Genomic DNA, 13869 nt, shown 5'->3' on the forward strand with positions numbered 1-13869 from the left:
TTTGTCCAGTTGTAATGTGAAAAAGTTCCAGTAGTGTTCATACTTTTACAAGGCACTACTGTAGCTGTCAATGAATTTTGCCAACAAAAATAATCAACAAATACACAGATCCCTCTGTCAGTAAAGTTCACAACCTTGCACTTTCCAAACTCGCTACTAAACTCTGGCAACAAGCAGAACAACACTGCTTTATTGATAAATTATAGAGCTGCTGATCTGCCCTTTCCCTGGTTTTCTACAAATACTAAAGACTAGATTTAATGTGATAAAGCTGAACCTTGCTCTTTCAATTTACACAGTGATTCCACCTGCAGAACACCGCCTCAGCACCTCTCTCTGTTCCTGTATGGGTAAATCCCAAAAGGTATTTAATTTGTTTCCTGCAAATAGCTTACAATTCATAGGTGTGTTAGAGGATGTCTACTTGAGTTACTGCTCTGCTTCAAACGCCTGAAGCTATTAGACTTCTCATGAAACCGTGCCAGAGCACCGTACTATCAGGGCAGCATAAATCTAGAACCACAATGGAGACACAATCTCAAAGGAGAACACATTCTGCTTTACAATGTGATTTTCCTACTCGGTAATGAGTTTTACTTTATTAACTTTTTATATTTGGATTTGATGGGAGCATTATGAAGCCTCTCATTATACTCAGCTTTACAAAAGCTCTTGTTACCATTGTAAGACAGCAGTCGCTTCAGGTTTTTTTCTTTTGAGATTACAGCTGGCTTGTGTTGCTTTTTAAAGGTGGCAATGAGCCAGAAGAAGAAATGTTTAATTTCCCGACTGAAGCTCTATGCCTGTAAAAGATTTACAATAACGGTCAGCAAATTACTGAGTCAGCTCATTAATTGTCACAGGAAGTAAAAAAGGAAAATGAAAAATTGATTAGGCTAAATTTCATTCCTTTCTCCCTCTTCCCAGTAATATTTTACAAGAACGAGTGAGCCTAAAATTATGTACTTTTCCCACCTGTGCCTCAGTTTGAGGGAAAAGTGACTGAAATAAAAGTGTTTTGGCAAAAACTGCATAGACTTTAAATTAAAGATAATTGGGTTTTCCTGCCAATAAAAAGTAGAACTTTTTTAAAGTTCCCATTGGTGACATTTTAGGGATCAGTTGTACCAGGCTGAGGTAGCATTATGGCATAAAAAACATTCAGCCAGAACTTCAATGGTCTCAGCAGGATCTTAGAAGTCTTCTGGAGTGAATCATGATTGAGTTCCCCATCAGGACTGATGGAGGATGCAAGTTCCCCAACTGCTTTGAGCATGCACACTCAAATATATGCCATTTAGTTTGCCTATAACTGAACTGCTAAATTTTCACCATTCATTCTTCAACATTTTGTCATTTAATACCACTTAAAAAAAATGTTAGGAGTAAATGATTTTGAAAAACAATTTAAAAAGTTGTTTCCCGTAAGAATATGGATATGCATTTATTCTTGAAGAAAAATAATACATTGGGATTAAAACCTATTAACTCATTGAAGGAAACTGAGTTTTTCTCACTGCAGTTTCAGGCTTAGAAGGTTTTTAAAGAACATTTCAGCATCTAGTTTCAGCAAACAGTGATTAATAAAAACACAAGATTGGATTTTGTGCAGCTTGCAGAGTATTGCACCGACAAACGAAAACCATCTAACGTGTCTCTTCTCATGTTGCTGATAAATTGACAAAAAATCTTAAAATTTCTCCACCTTACCAGCAAGGTTAAAACTGATTGTTCAAAAATCTCCATGGTGTGTATGGAGAAACTTTCTAATCTGTAAAGAAATGCCCTGGTGTGGGTGTGAAAGCCTAGGCAGCTGCGCTTTGGTAACATGGTCAAGAAAGCAGCAAATGAAAATGTGTTAGGCAACAGCCTTCACACTGAAAGAGGGTTTTAGCATCGTAGAAACAGGTTGAAATCTGGTGTGGACAAAATCCTATGATGCCTTAAAGTCATACAGTAACTCAATAACTTTCAACAGCTTAATTATTAAGGCAGAGTTACACAAAAGTCTGACAAAAGGCCTCTAGTGAAATTGAGATGCAAAACATCTTAAAATATGAATACTTTTATGTCAAAATAGAAGACATTGTACAGCAACATTGATTATTTTGAAGATCTTTTTTAAGATACAGTATCTTGTGGAGAACAAAAAAGTATGAGCAGTGAGATGTGTTTATACACAGACATTTATAAATGAAATATAACCTCAACATGCCATCCCGGGCCTGATGCCGCAAACACACACACTCTCACACTCGCATGTTTTTTCTTAATAATAATAGTAATAATAATAATTCACAGTAACAATAGAAAAAACATTTACAACTGTGAACCAGTACCCTTTAATAATACAAACACATTCTATACATACATGTTTTAACAGGTTAGAAGGGTTTTTGTTTTTTATCATAACTCTGTTTTACTCTTCTCATTATGTTCATCTGAGGTATTTGTTCTCCAGTCATCCCTCAGCCACTTATTGAAAACAGCAACAGGGTCTATGTTCCAGTGTTTATGGAAGGATATAGGCACCTGGTGAGCTAAGAGGTCCTTAGAGTAGTCCTCTGGGCGCGCCTGAAAGCAAATAACACATCCAGTTATTTATATTTCAAAGTAGCCACAGCAACACTGAATGAACAAAACCTCAATGGAATTATTGATGTAATTATGACCTCCAATAATAAAATGTTAAAGCAGAAAAGCGCACGTATAAATACTTAAATGATTGATATATAAATTCCTCCTTGCCATATGGTGCCTTGGAAAAACCGTAATATTATTTTTGAACATTTTGTTTCATTAAAACCACAAACTTTAATATAATTTATTAGAATTTTATAACAGACTGACACAATGCAGTATATAATTAAAGTGGGGAAAAAATATGCATGGTATGACATACATACCTATTTCTGCGAGTCTTTTAGAAAATTTCTAAGTATTGCACATGTAGAGATTCAAGTTTATGCCCATGCAAAATATCCCACACTATGTTAGATAGGATGAAGACTGCATGTCTTACTGCTGATATTTTCTGATTCTTATTTCCTACAAAAAAAAAACAAAAAACAAAAAAAAACTCTTTTGCACTTTATAGTTCTGCTTATTTTTTGCTGGTTTGTCACATGAAAATCCCGAATAAATTAAAAGATGTTTGTGGATGTAGTGTGACGACATTTAAAAACTTTTAGAGAAATGCTCTAGCACCACATGTTTTAATATTATGGGATTTGCATTAAAGATGCTCACTTTGCAAACTTTATTCATCTCATAAAAGCGACTATCCTTCATCCTTCTTTTATCCATTTATTCAAACATTTATTTTCATCAATTGCAATTGCTTGTTTTGTTTTTAGACCTTTACAGCCTTTAAGATCTCAAGATATAAAGGGCATGATGAATAAAATTTATTATTATTATTATTATTATTATTATTTTACAAAACAGCAGCTGTAAGGTTCTGAAAAGCAAATGTGGTCTACATTAACACTCATATTATTGTTGGGCAATTTTTTTGTTATTGTTCTTAACACATTCATGACTGAGACAAATACACAGCTCAACAAAATATCAATGGAGTTTACACACCATAGCACGTAGGACTTTTGCTCTATGACTTTTGCTTTTGTAATTTTGCTTTTATTCATCAAACAATATGATTCCATTTAGAATTATTCCGCTTTCTGACTTAACATTCTTTGTACCAATTACCTTTTAGAACCACTTCAGCTAAGGTTCAAACTGGACTTAGCTCATCCTAACAGGCAGCATAACAGTGCAGAGGAGAGTCAGGTCAGGGGAAATTCTCACTTGCAAACAACCGTCCCCTCTTTGAGGTCTGCAGCACACAGTTATTGTGCTCATTCTAAAAAGATGTCAGCACTTCTACACAAAGAGCAACTCACCACTTTTTTTTTTTTTTTTGCTGCCACTGATTCTCACTGCACTGAAATAATAAGGTGATGATCATGCTCACATGTAGAGCCGACTATCTGCAGTGAACTCATTCAAATTTCCCCTTATTATGTAAGATTTCCTTTACCTCCTTGCATGACTGATTGCTTCATGATTGACTTAAGAACATAGACTGACTGGTACAAGTTCTTTCATTCTGCCCCCCTTTAACTCTCCTTGTGCATAAAATATTCCAAATACAAGTCTAATATCCTTTTCCTCATGTCCTTACTGCAACATGATATTCAGGTAAAAATAAATTACTCAAAACTTTGGAGAGCGTCAGTCCACGTGTAATTAATTAATTAATTAATTAATATGTGTTTCACTAAGTGAATTGAGTTGCTGCAATAAAGTAACCTAATATACAAGAAGCACAAGTCAAGGCAAAAATAATCATAATAGTTTTAGAGCATTCTATCAAGATAACATTTCATAAAACATCGTAGCTACAAAAGATAAAAGGAGAGACATCGACATGAAAAATCTGAATACAACCTGGTGAAATAGAGGACTGTGCGTGATGGGAAGCCCGAGAGCATTGAGGCACATTCCCAGCACCATGTCATCAGGCGCATCGTTGCTGTAGCACTTGCAGCCACTGTTAAGAAGTCGGACCACAGCCTCCCTGCTGAACACCATGCTGCAGCAACACAGCAGACATTCAGAATAAGGCAAACATACGCCAGCCACTGTGGCAGCAAAGTAGATCAACAGTGTACAGACAGATTACATGCAATAAATGTGATCTGTCACTGGCGCCAGGATAAAAAAGATTTATCCTGAAGAATCACAATCAGATTTATTTGCCAAGGTCGTGTGGACAAGCAAGTGCTCGCTGCAAACAGACAGCAAATATATACAAACTGTAGCGGAAATAAAGGACAAAGGAGCCTTACGTGCATCCATTTGCAATCATTTACAAAGAGAGAAGAGGAAGGATTGTTGTGGCAGTGTTGTAATTAGTGTCTTACACTGAAAGATTCTGTGCTGAATTGGTCATTTATGTTGGCTCATTATCCTGTTTAAAGACCCAAATGTAAAATGACTCATTTTACATTCACTGATAGAATCCAACAGATTTGCATTTAAACTATCTTGTTGTTTGAACCAGTTTATGATGCTATGGACTCTAATAAGGTCAGCAGAGCCTTTGGAAGAGAGAGTTTCACAGCATCACAGACAATACAGTAGGGGGACCTTTTGCGCCCTGGGTGCGCCTCTCCTTCTGCCACCCCATACACAGCCAAACACACATCCCCTCCTCTGATGAAAACCCATTTTTCAAAACAATAGAAAAAAAAAACACAACCTTCTTACTCTGTAATTTAACCAGAAGCATCAGAAACCAAAACAAATTTCTACTCTAGACTGATTCATTCTAGGCAGTCAATGAACTTTTTAAGTTTTTATAAATGGAAGAAAAGGTTCCAGAGGTCTGTAGGTTTTCTTTTGTTTAGTTCTAAGTATTTCATATTTAAAAAAAGTAAGAAATAAATATAATTAAACATCTTCAGTGTATATTAGTTGTATATTCATAGATTTACAAATCAGGGAACTTAATTTAAAGTCTATTCTCTGAGTTACAAGAAGCTGGTGTAAGAGCTCTAGTGATGTGCTTTAATTTATTGTTTTAGTGGGAACAGTGCAATTTTGGTGCAGTTTCTGAAAATTGCCCAATGATAACATAGGCTGACTAATGATACACTCCCAAACAAGAGTTGGTGTCAAATGGCTATGGAGACTCGGTGACCCCAACAAACCACTCTTTTCTGGAGTTCTCCAACAGGGAGCGTTGGAGTTTTCTTTTTCTTTTTTTTTTTAACCCTTCTAAACCTCCTCTTCAATTTTGTAGTGCCAAGATAAATATAGGGATCCTACTCAGGCCTGGTGGTCAGCTGTTAAAAAAAAAAAAAAAAAAGCACCTCTCTGGTCACGTCATATTTCCCCAGAAAAAGATTCATGAAAGAAATGGTGAATTTCTGAATAGAAATTCTCAGATGGCAAAGTGTGGAAAATTATATTTCTTTGCATTTCTTGGCACAAAAAAAAAAAAAATTCACATTGAATTTTGAGCAAAGTTGCGAACTGAGCTGTTACTTCCTAGAAATGAGCAAAAGCTACAAATGAAAAAGGAAGAGAAAACCTGTAAGCTACCGGAGAAGTCACTCATCACCTATGATCTTTTTTTTTTTTTTTGTGGGTGACACCTGAATGAGGAAGTGTCACAGCAACAGCGCGGTCCTTAAATAGATTTTTCCTGCACCTCTCACTCTCAAGTTCAAAATTCATCTTGTGTACAAGCTTTTTCAAACGGCCGAACGCTGCATCAAAGAATTTTAAATAGTAAAACCAGGGCATTAAAATAAGAATTTGATCAAATCCACTTCTTAATAAGCTGATTTTTCTTTCATTGATTAGCAATTAGTCCTTCTGAGAGAACCATGGAAACCATCGAATAACTGTCCTGTTAAATCATCTGATTAAAACTGTTCATCGACTTTCTTTTGTGGTGATTCACTTCAAAATATTTCATCTACGTAGACAGCAGCCCTGTAAACAAGGCTTTCCTAAGAGCACACTCAAATCAAACTGCAAAGGTTAATCTGTAAATTAAAGATAGCTGGGTTTTTATCGCATGCTTTAGAATGCATCTGCTGCTCGTTATTCCCAAAGCATCTGAGCAGTCAAACTTACCCTCCACCTCCTGTGATGTAACTGTAGCCACCTTGGCTCAGTCCATAGCCGTATCTCTCTCCGAGGCACACTGGCGCGGAGGGGTCGTAGCAGCTCAGCAGGACTCGTAGTCGGGGGAGGCTATGAAAAGCAAAAGTCAAAGGCATAACACACACTCTCATCACACTTACACGCGTGTGCCTAAATGACTATAAAAAGCTCCATTTAGAAGCTGGGACAATCTTTCTCCCTCCAGAGCCTTCTGCTTGAAAGGAAACCTAACTGCAGGTGAATCCAGCTGGAGGTGTGATTTTAAATCTTTGACAGGATGTTAAGTGACTTTCTCTTTCACTCTGCAAATCTTTTTTAAAGGTAGGACTAAATCTGTAAAAAAAAAAAAAAAAAAAAACATTTACGAGTAAATGTCAGCGACTCCTGGGGGGGATACATTGAAGATATCCCTCACGTGCAAAAGTAAAAAAAACAAACAAAACAAACAAAAAACCAAAACAGCTAAGCTGAATATTCTTCTTAAAGAAATCTTACCTGATGAGTGTGTCATCATCCACAATAACAAGCCACTTGGTGTCGGGCACAGCGCTGCTCAGGAATCGCTGAAGGATTGCAAATGTTTTCCCACAATGACCTATGAATGGAGACGTACCATCAACAGAGGCCAGCATGACTGAGTCACATATTGACCATGTGCAGAGCTGCGGCTTGCAAAGGTAAATGACCCCTTTAGGAAAGGCAGGCACAACTGCATTTGTTTAATTGATTTTCAAAATTCACAGAACTGAGGAACGTAATTAATGTCAATTAATCCTGTTGACACTGAAGAGTTTAAAAAGCAGGAAGCTACATATGTGAGCAAAAGACTAAAGACCTGATTTCACCTGATGATATGATTTTTATGTATTGATATGCGACAGTCAAACCTTATTGGATGTCAAATAAAATATCAGCACAAAGTAATGAATAACTGTGAAGAGGAAGAAAGATGCATAGTGTTTTCAAATAAACACGAGAAGTCTGGCATGAATTTCTATTCAGTCTGATAAATTAATACATTTAAAAGATCCCACAGCATTACTTGGTTTTCACTGCAACTGAGCCTTTACTTCTCACCAAGGTGAACCTGTTGCTATTCTGCATCCAACCTGACGGAGAAGAATTGGTCCCGATTTCCAACTCTAGATTTTCAAAGCTGTAAATGCAGCGAAAAGTCGTTCTAAACAGTAGGATTAAGGTTAACCTTTCACTGAGAGGGGCTGAATAGATGTGCACAACATTCCAGACCTTTAAGTAGAAAAAAATAAATAAAATTTAAAAAAGCATAATTTTCTTCCTATTCACAACTATGTTTGTATGTCGCTTAAAATCCTAGTAAAATACGTCAAAGTTTGCGGCAGTAATTTGGCAAAACATGGAAAAAGTTGTTTTTGGAAGGTACTTTATGAAGAAAAAACATAAATAGAGCAGGAACTTTAACCAGATTATATTACAGAAACCTGTAGGAATTTAACAAATAGAACTAATGTAAAAAAAAAAGCAACAAAAAAAAAAGCTTGAGAATATGCATTACTTTTTGTTTGCAGCTTTTGCGTGACAGCCTGGTGCATCGTAAGCGTAAACATGCAGCACTTCTGCCTTCTCAAGGACACCGTACAGTACTGTATACTTGGCTCCGGGTGCACACATCAGCTGCTCCCTGAGATCAAACACGTGAACTCAGGCTTACGCTGTCTTTGCTTCAAAATATTCATATTTGTAAGACCTGCTTTGCACTTCAGCCAATGCGATTTCCTAGAGTTAGAGTTTTTATTTTAAAAACTTCCAGCTAAACTTTGCCAGCAGTAGAAATGTCAACTTACTGATGTGTTAGAGGAAATAATGAGAGTTTGGCAGGATGGGTCGCAAAGATGAAGTGTTCAGCCTGACACGTTTGACATGGCAGGCTAGAAGGAACAAAATGCTACGCCATCTCCAAAAAACAAAAACCCATAGTGTGGTTGTGAACAAAACAAAACCAAGAGCCAAGAGAAATGCACTCGCCAGATTTCAGATGTCTACACAGCAACGGAGGCACAGAAATCCCTGGTGGCATGCATTACTACGAATCCTGAGACCTCGCTGTATTATTTATAGGGAACCTTAGGTATTTTTTTAGTTTTTTCTTTGCTGAATATAAAATGAGAAAGGACACTGACAGAGATATAATCCAAAATCCCACTTTTTAGGGCAGATCTTCTGACAAGGCTGGTAATCCTATTTCAAACAGGAAGTGGTGAGTAATGCTGCAGAGAGATGAAATAAATAACTTCTTTTGTACTTTCCATGATCACAAAATTCACACACTGGACGTAACAAAATCTGGTAAATTTAAAGCTTCTCTTAGGCTGTTGCTATATGTTATTTATTTTTTAAGTGAAGAGGGAAGAATGTGCATTTTCTTGTTCTGCCACAATTTCAGGATCTTGTCTGATCCTTTCTTTTCATGCGCAGACTAGATGTCAAAATACACATTTTGCGGTAAGATGTTGGCTTTTCACCTAACTTAGTATCACTTTGTGACAGCAGGAGGATTAGACAGATGGTCTTTAATTAGGCCATTGAAGCAAAATGGATGTTGTTTCCTTAAAGGGGCAGCATTATGTATTTTTCAGGCACATGGAGACATTTTGAAGCATAATTATGTATTACCTTAGTTGTTATAAAAATTGTGTACATTTGACACCACAATTTGACACCTTGAAATTGGCCTCTGTCGCTATAAGAAGCTCCTACTCTTTCTGAAACTCTGCTTTCAGCACATCACCACAACAATGTTCCTCCATTAGGCCATTTCCAAACGTTCTTAGGAGTGTTGGAGCAGGGAAAGTAGCTTGTGAGAAAAGCCCAGCTCCACTGCTAGTTAGTGCTGTCGCTAGTCTGGAGGGGCTGAGTGGAGAAGGCGTTGGGGAGTGCTGCTCTGTGAGGTGGAAGCTCTGCTGGAGATTGCAGCTTCAAGGAGGAGCTTTGTGGAAATAGGCGGCACTTTAAGGGAGCAAGTGTTCAGGCACCCCCCGAGTAGCTGCCAAGGGAGATTAAAGGATTTCTCAAATATGCAAGAAAGAATTAAAGCAACACTCCAGGTATGTTTTGATGAGGGAAAAAACACAACATGATGTAAAGCTCAAAATAGTTCATTTTACATAATCCTTTAATTTTCTCTTTAGCACAATTTAGGCTGTTTTCCAACAGTTTTCCTTTGTAAGCTGTAATTTGAAATATTTTAAGGAAACACACGATATACTACAAATACAAATAATTATTCATATTCATGTCACACTATTGCATATTTGTTTTCCATCTCCATGGTGTGTGAAAATGGATAGCTTTAGCAAAAATAACATTCCAGCTTTGCATTTGAAACCACACTGACCAGCTCAGGCTCAAAGCACAATGCTCTACACACAATCTATAAGTGCTCTCCTGTGGTCAGATAATTAGTTTGATTACTCAACAATATATGGTCAACTCCACTACCAAATCAGCCACTTCAAACATTTGGTATTTAGAGATGACTCAGACCTCATTAGAGCAGAAAGAGCCTATGATTAGGATATCATTACATGAAGTAACCTCACTCTCAGGTCACTGCGATGACTTTTCTACAGCACTTGGGAAATTTCCCCAAGTGCTGAAGAAACACTCAGTGTCTTACTGAAGTATTCACACAGCTAGAATCTTTTCACATTTTATGATGCAACAGTGACAAATTGCAGGAATATCACTGTTTTAAATTTTTTAAAAAATATATGCAACAGTTGATTTTATTCCTTTTTGCTCAGGCTCTGCTGCACTGGAGAAAAAACAGTAAAATCTATTTTCAAGTATTGTTTTAAGCCTGGGTTCTGATTGTATCTATGAAACATGAATATTCTTTAATCTGATTGGCTCCATTAGATTACTGACTGTGTGCTTAGAGTTATTGTCTTGCTGGAAGAAAACTTTCACTCCAGTCTAAAGCCTTCTGCAGCTTTTAGCAGGTTTTCTCCCAGGACCTCAGTTTATTATAATATGTCTTCCTATTAATTTAGCTTTTTACTACAGATATGCAAACTCAAACATTTTGTTTTGGCGTCATCTCACCAGAGCATCTTGTACCAAATGTTTGTCACTTCCCCTGGCTTGTGGCAAACAATGAGGAAATGATGATAAATTGCAAACTGCTTTTTGCTCATCTTCTTATAAAAAGCACAAACATGTGTTTTTACGCAGACTGATCATATTTAAAAAATTGTTTTTAAGCTCAAACTGCAATCCATCAATTCATTTTCTGCAGCCACTAGGAGCCTTGTGCCCGTCTCCAGCTTTTGCGTGCAAATTAAAATCAGAGTTCAAAATCCATCTCATGCACATGTACTCCAGTATATGAAATCTGTTATAAGCTACATTTAACTGACAGTGTTTACTGACAGAAGCTTTGTAAACTGGCTGTTTACCAAACCCCGATTCCTGCCAACACTAGATAGATGCCTCCTGAAAGCAAAAGTCTGGCATACATTTCAAGTCAATACTGTGAAGGAGACACTATCTTCAGGATGATCCTTGAGAGAGACTTTGCCAGGAATCGCATTGAATAAATACTGACATAAATCTTTGGATAAAAAAAAGCAAAGCTGCAGCTTTTTGTTGAACAAGATGTCAAACAAGATTTGGTAATGCACTCTCTCTCTCATTCCGTTTATGAGAAATGAAACGACTTTGTGTTTTCTGGTGTCGGGTGTTTTGCGTTGGTTACTTATGCACATCTTTAGTGTGTTTGTGCTAGCTCAAGATTAACTAAAAATTATTTAGAAATACGATTTTTTTTGTGTGAATTTGCCAGTATTTAGCAAACAATTCAGATAGGATAAACCAGAGCTTTCATGGTGTATTTGTAAAATGGATATTCTGAATGGACATTGTGCTTTACTTTAACAACAGATCTCTACAAAAGTGATTCATTATACTTTCGAAGCAAATAACCTAAATTGTGTTAAAAATGACATTGTGTAAATTAGTCCACTTTTTTTTTAGGATGCACCAGCATATGTTTAAGTTGCCTTTTTGTTATATAACATAATCCCATAGTCAAGTTATGAAAAAACAGTGACCTGCCAGGGTATTTATTCCCCTTGAACTTGTTCACAGCTTGAGACACTACAACCAGTATATAATCCCATCTACTGTAACCCTTCAGTGAAACTGGTATACTGGCTGCATCAAGCTGTGGGGATAAAAACAAAAAAGGCAAATACAGGATCCATTACAATAAACAATCCTGAGTTACTGAATGAAAACTTCCTGTTAGCATGGTGGCTACCTGATTACGGCTAGTTCTGAGTGACTGTTTCTGACTGAGCGGTGTAATTATGCAGAACAGGGAGGAGATTGATTATTTTTTCAGAGATTATCTGTCTCATGTTAGGACAGTGGAAGTTTTAATACGTATGTAAAATGTATTTTTTTTAAGTTAGATGCTGCAGCTTTAAACAGGGATCATCTTCTTTTCAGAGTTAATGGGCATCTTCCATGCTAAGGGGGACTACATACAAATAAACTTTACAACTTTAGACAAACTATTTAGAAAACATACATACTTGTCCTACTCTCACCCAATTATGCATCAGTTTGCGTTGATCTGAAACGTGCCATTCAATACATTGAGTTAGTTGTTTTAAAATGACTAAATGTCCTGGAATATGAATATTGATTCCTAATTGAACTTAAAGTGACAGAACGTCTTTAGATCTGTTTGGTGTTGAAAGACCAAAGATTTAATTTATCATAATATAACAATAATATTGATCTGGCTTTTAAAATAAGAAAAAAAAAATGTGTTAGGAGAATGAGTGTCGCAGTGGCAACTGCTAAGCCTATTTAGCTAGATGATGCTAGATTTTCCATTTTAATACACTTTCTGCTTTACTTTTTTTATCTGTCAATTGGCCAGGTTATTTAATGAGTCTCATCACACATTCAGATACAAGGATAAAAAAATGCATCTTCATTTGTAATCTTTACTAAGACGATAACGCTATTGTCAAAGAAGAAAGTAGAAAAAAGGTACTTTGAAAATGTGATTACCAAAACATTAATTTAGAAAATACCAAGACATTAGTGCAAAAATATAAATCATTAGTTGCAGAAATTGATTCAATTAGCTGTTGTAATATGGTTTGTTTGTGGCCCACATGACATTTTCAGTCCAATTAATGCTTGAAAGCCTTAAAGCCCATCTCTCTTTCTTGTTTTTATTCTTTATTTTCAAAGATTTCCTGTCAAGTTGCAGCTGAATGGTATTCCCATTGCATAAACAGATAGTGGAAAATAAATTAAAGATGGTTTTATTTTGATAAAGATCCAAGAGTTGGGTCATTTAAAAAAAAAAAAAAAAAAGTCGAAAAAACAGAGGGCAGGCTCCTTTCACTCAGATGTGGTCTGGCTATAAACAGCAGCCTATTAGAAATGCATTATATGCTGCAGAGTCGCACTCTGCTGGCCCAGGGGACCACGCTGTCACCTCCCTTTTCAGTCCTGTCATATGAGGCTTCAAACTGAGAACTTGTAATGTCATCTCAAAATTAATATGTTCTTTTTTTTTTTTTTTGAAAGGCATTAGTGAGGTCAATATAGGCAGGTTGAATAGATGGATGCTAACTGCAACGATGAACTTTCTTAGTCTAAAAGAGAAAATTAAACCTGCAGGTTATGTTTCGTGTATTAGATGCAAGATTTTATCATTTTACACCTCAATGCAAGTGACAGCTGAGAAAGGTTTTGAAGCATTAAAGGAAAACTGACTGACAGCAAATGTGAGGGGAAAAAAATATAAATATATAACTCCAGGATATAAAATCTACTGTTTTCTTAGTCTTAGGAAATCAAAGCAATTTTTTTTTCATTCAGTATTTTTCTGGCTGTTGCTGAGGACAGAGGCTATATTTCACATACTGACTAACTGCAATGAATGTTTATGGATACGTTCTTTTTCGCTGCCGTGTTCCTGTTTTAAAGGAGCAAGAAAAAGGATGCAACAAGAACTCAGAGTGAAATTTCATGACATTAAACCTGCACAATATTTCTCGTCACAGTTAAGCATGTGTGGCGTTACTGGTAGAGCGGGTGCCCCATATACAGTTGCTATTACTCCTTGAAACAGCTGTCTGGGGTTTGATGACAGACCTTTGGACCTTTGCTGCATGTCTTCAT

At 36.5% G+C, this 13869-nt stretch overlaps 1 protein-coding gene across 1 annotated transcript in view; it reads right to left on the reverse strand.

Moving 5' to 3' along the window:
- Positions 1-2049: 2049 nt before the first annotated feature.
- The window catches only part of b3glcta (beta 3-glucosyltransferase a), a 75202-nt gene continuing 63382 nt past the window's right edge, over positions 2050-13869 (reverse strand). The window contains exons 11-14 of the mRNA XM_015036877.1: positions 7177-7276; positions 6652-6771; positions 4453-4597; positions 2050-2574 (exon numbers count right to left, since the gene is read on the reverse strand). Of these exons, the coding sequence (XP_014892363.1) occupies positions 2407-2574; positions 4453-4597; positions 6652-6771; positions 7177-7276 (533 nt within the window). The 3' untranslated portion in view covers positions 2050-2406. The remainder of the gene's footprint in view (positions 2575-4452; positions 4598-6651; positions 6772-7176; positions 7277-13869) is intronic.

This window comes from Poecilia latipinna, unplaced genomic scaffold, assembly GCF_001443285.1.
Source record: "Poecilia latipinna isolate Pla-1442-1.1 unplaced genomic scaffold, P_latipinna-1.0 Scaffold383, whole genome shotgun sequence".
NCBI classification, from domain to species: domain Eukaryota; kingdom Metazoa; phylum Chordata; class Actinopteri; order Cyprinodontiformes; family Poeciliidae; genus Poecilia; species Poecilia latipinna.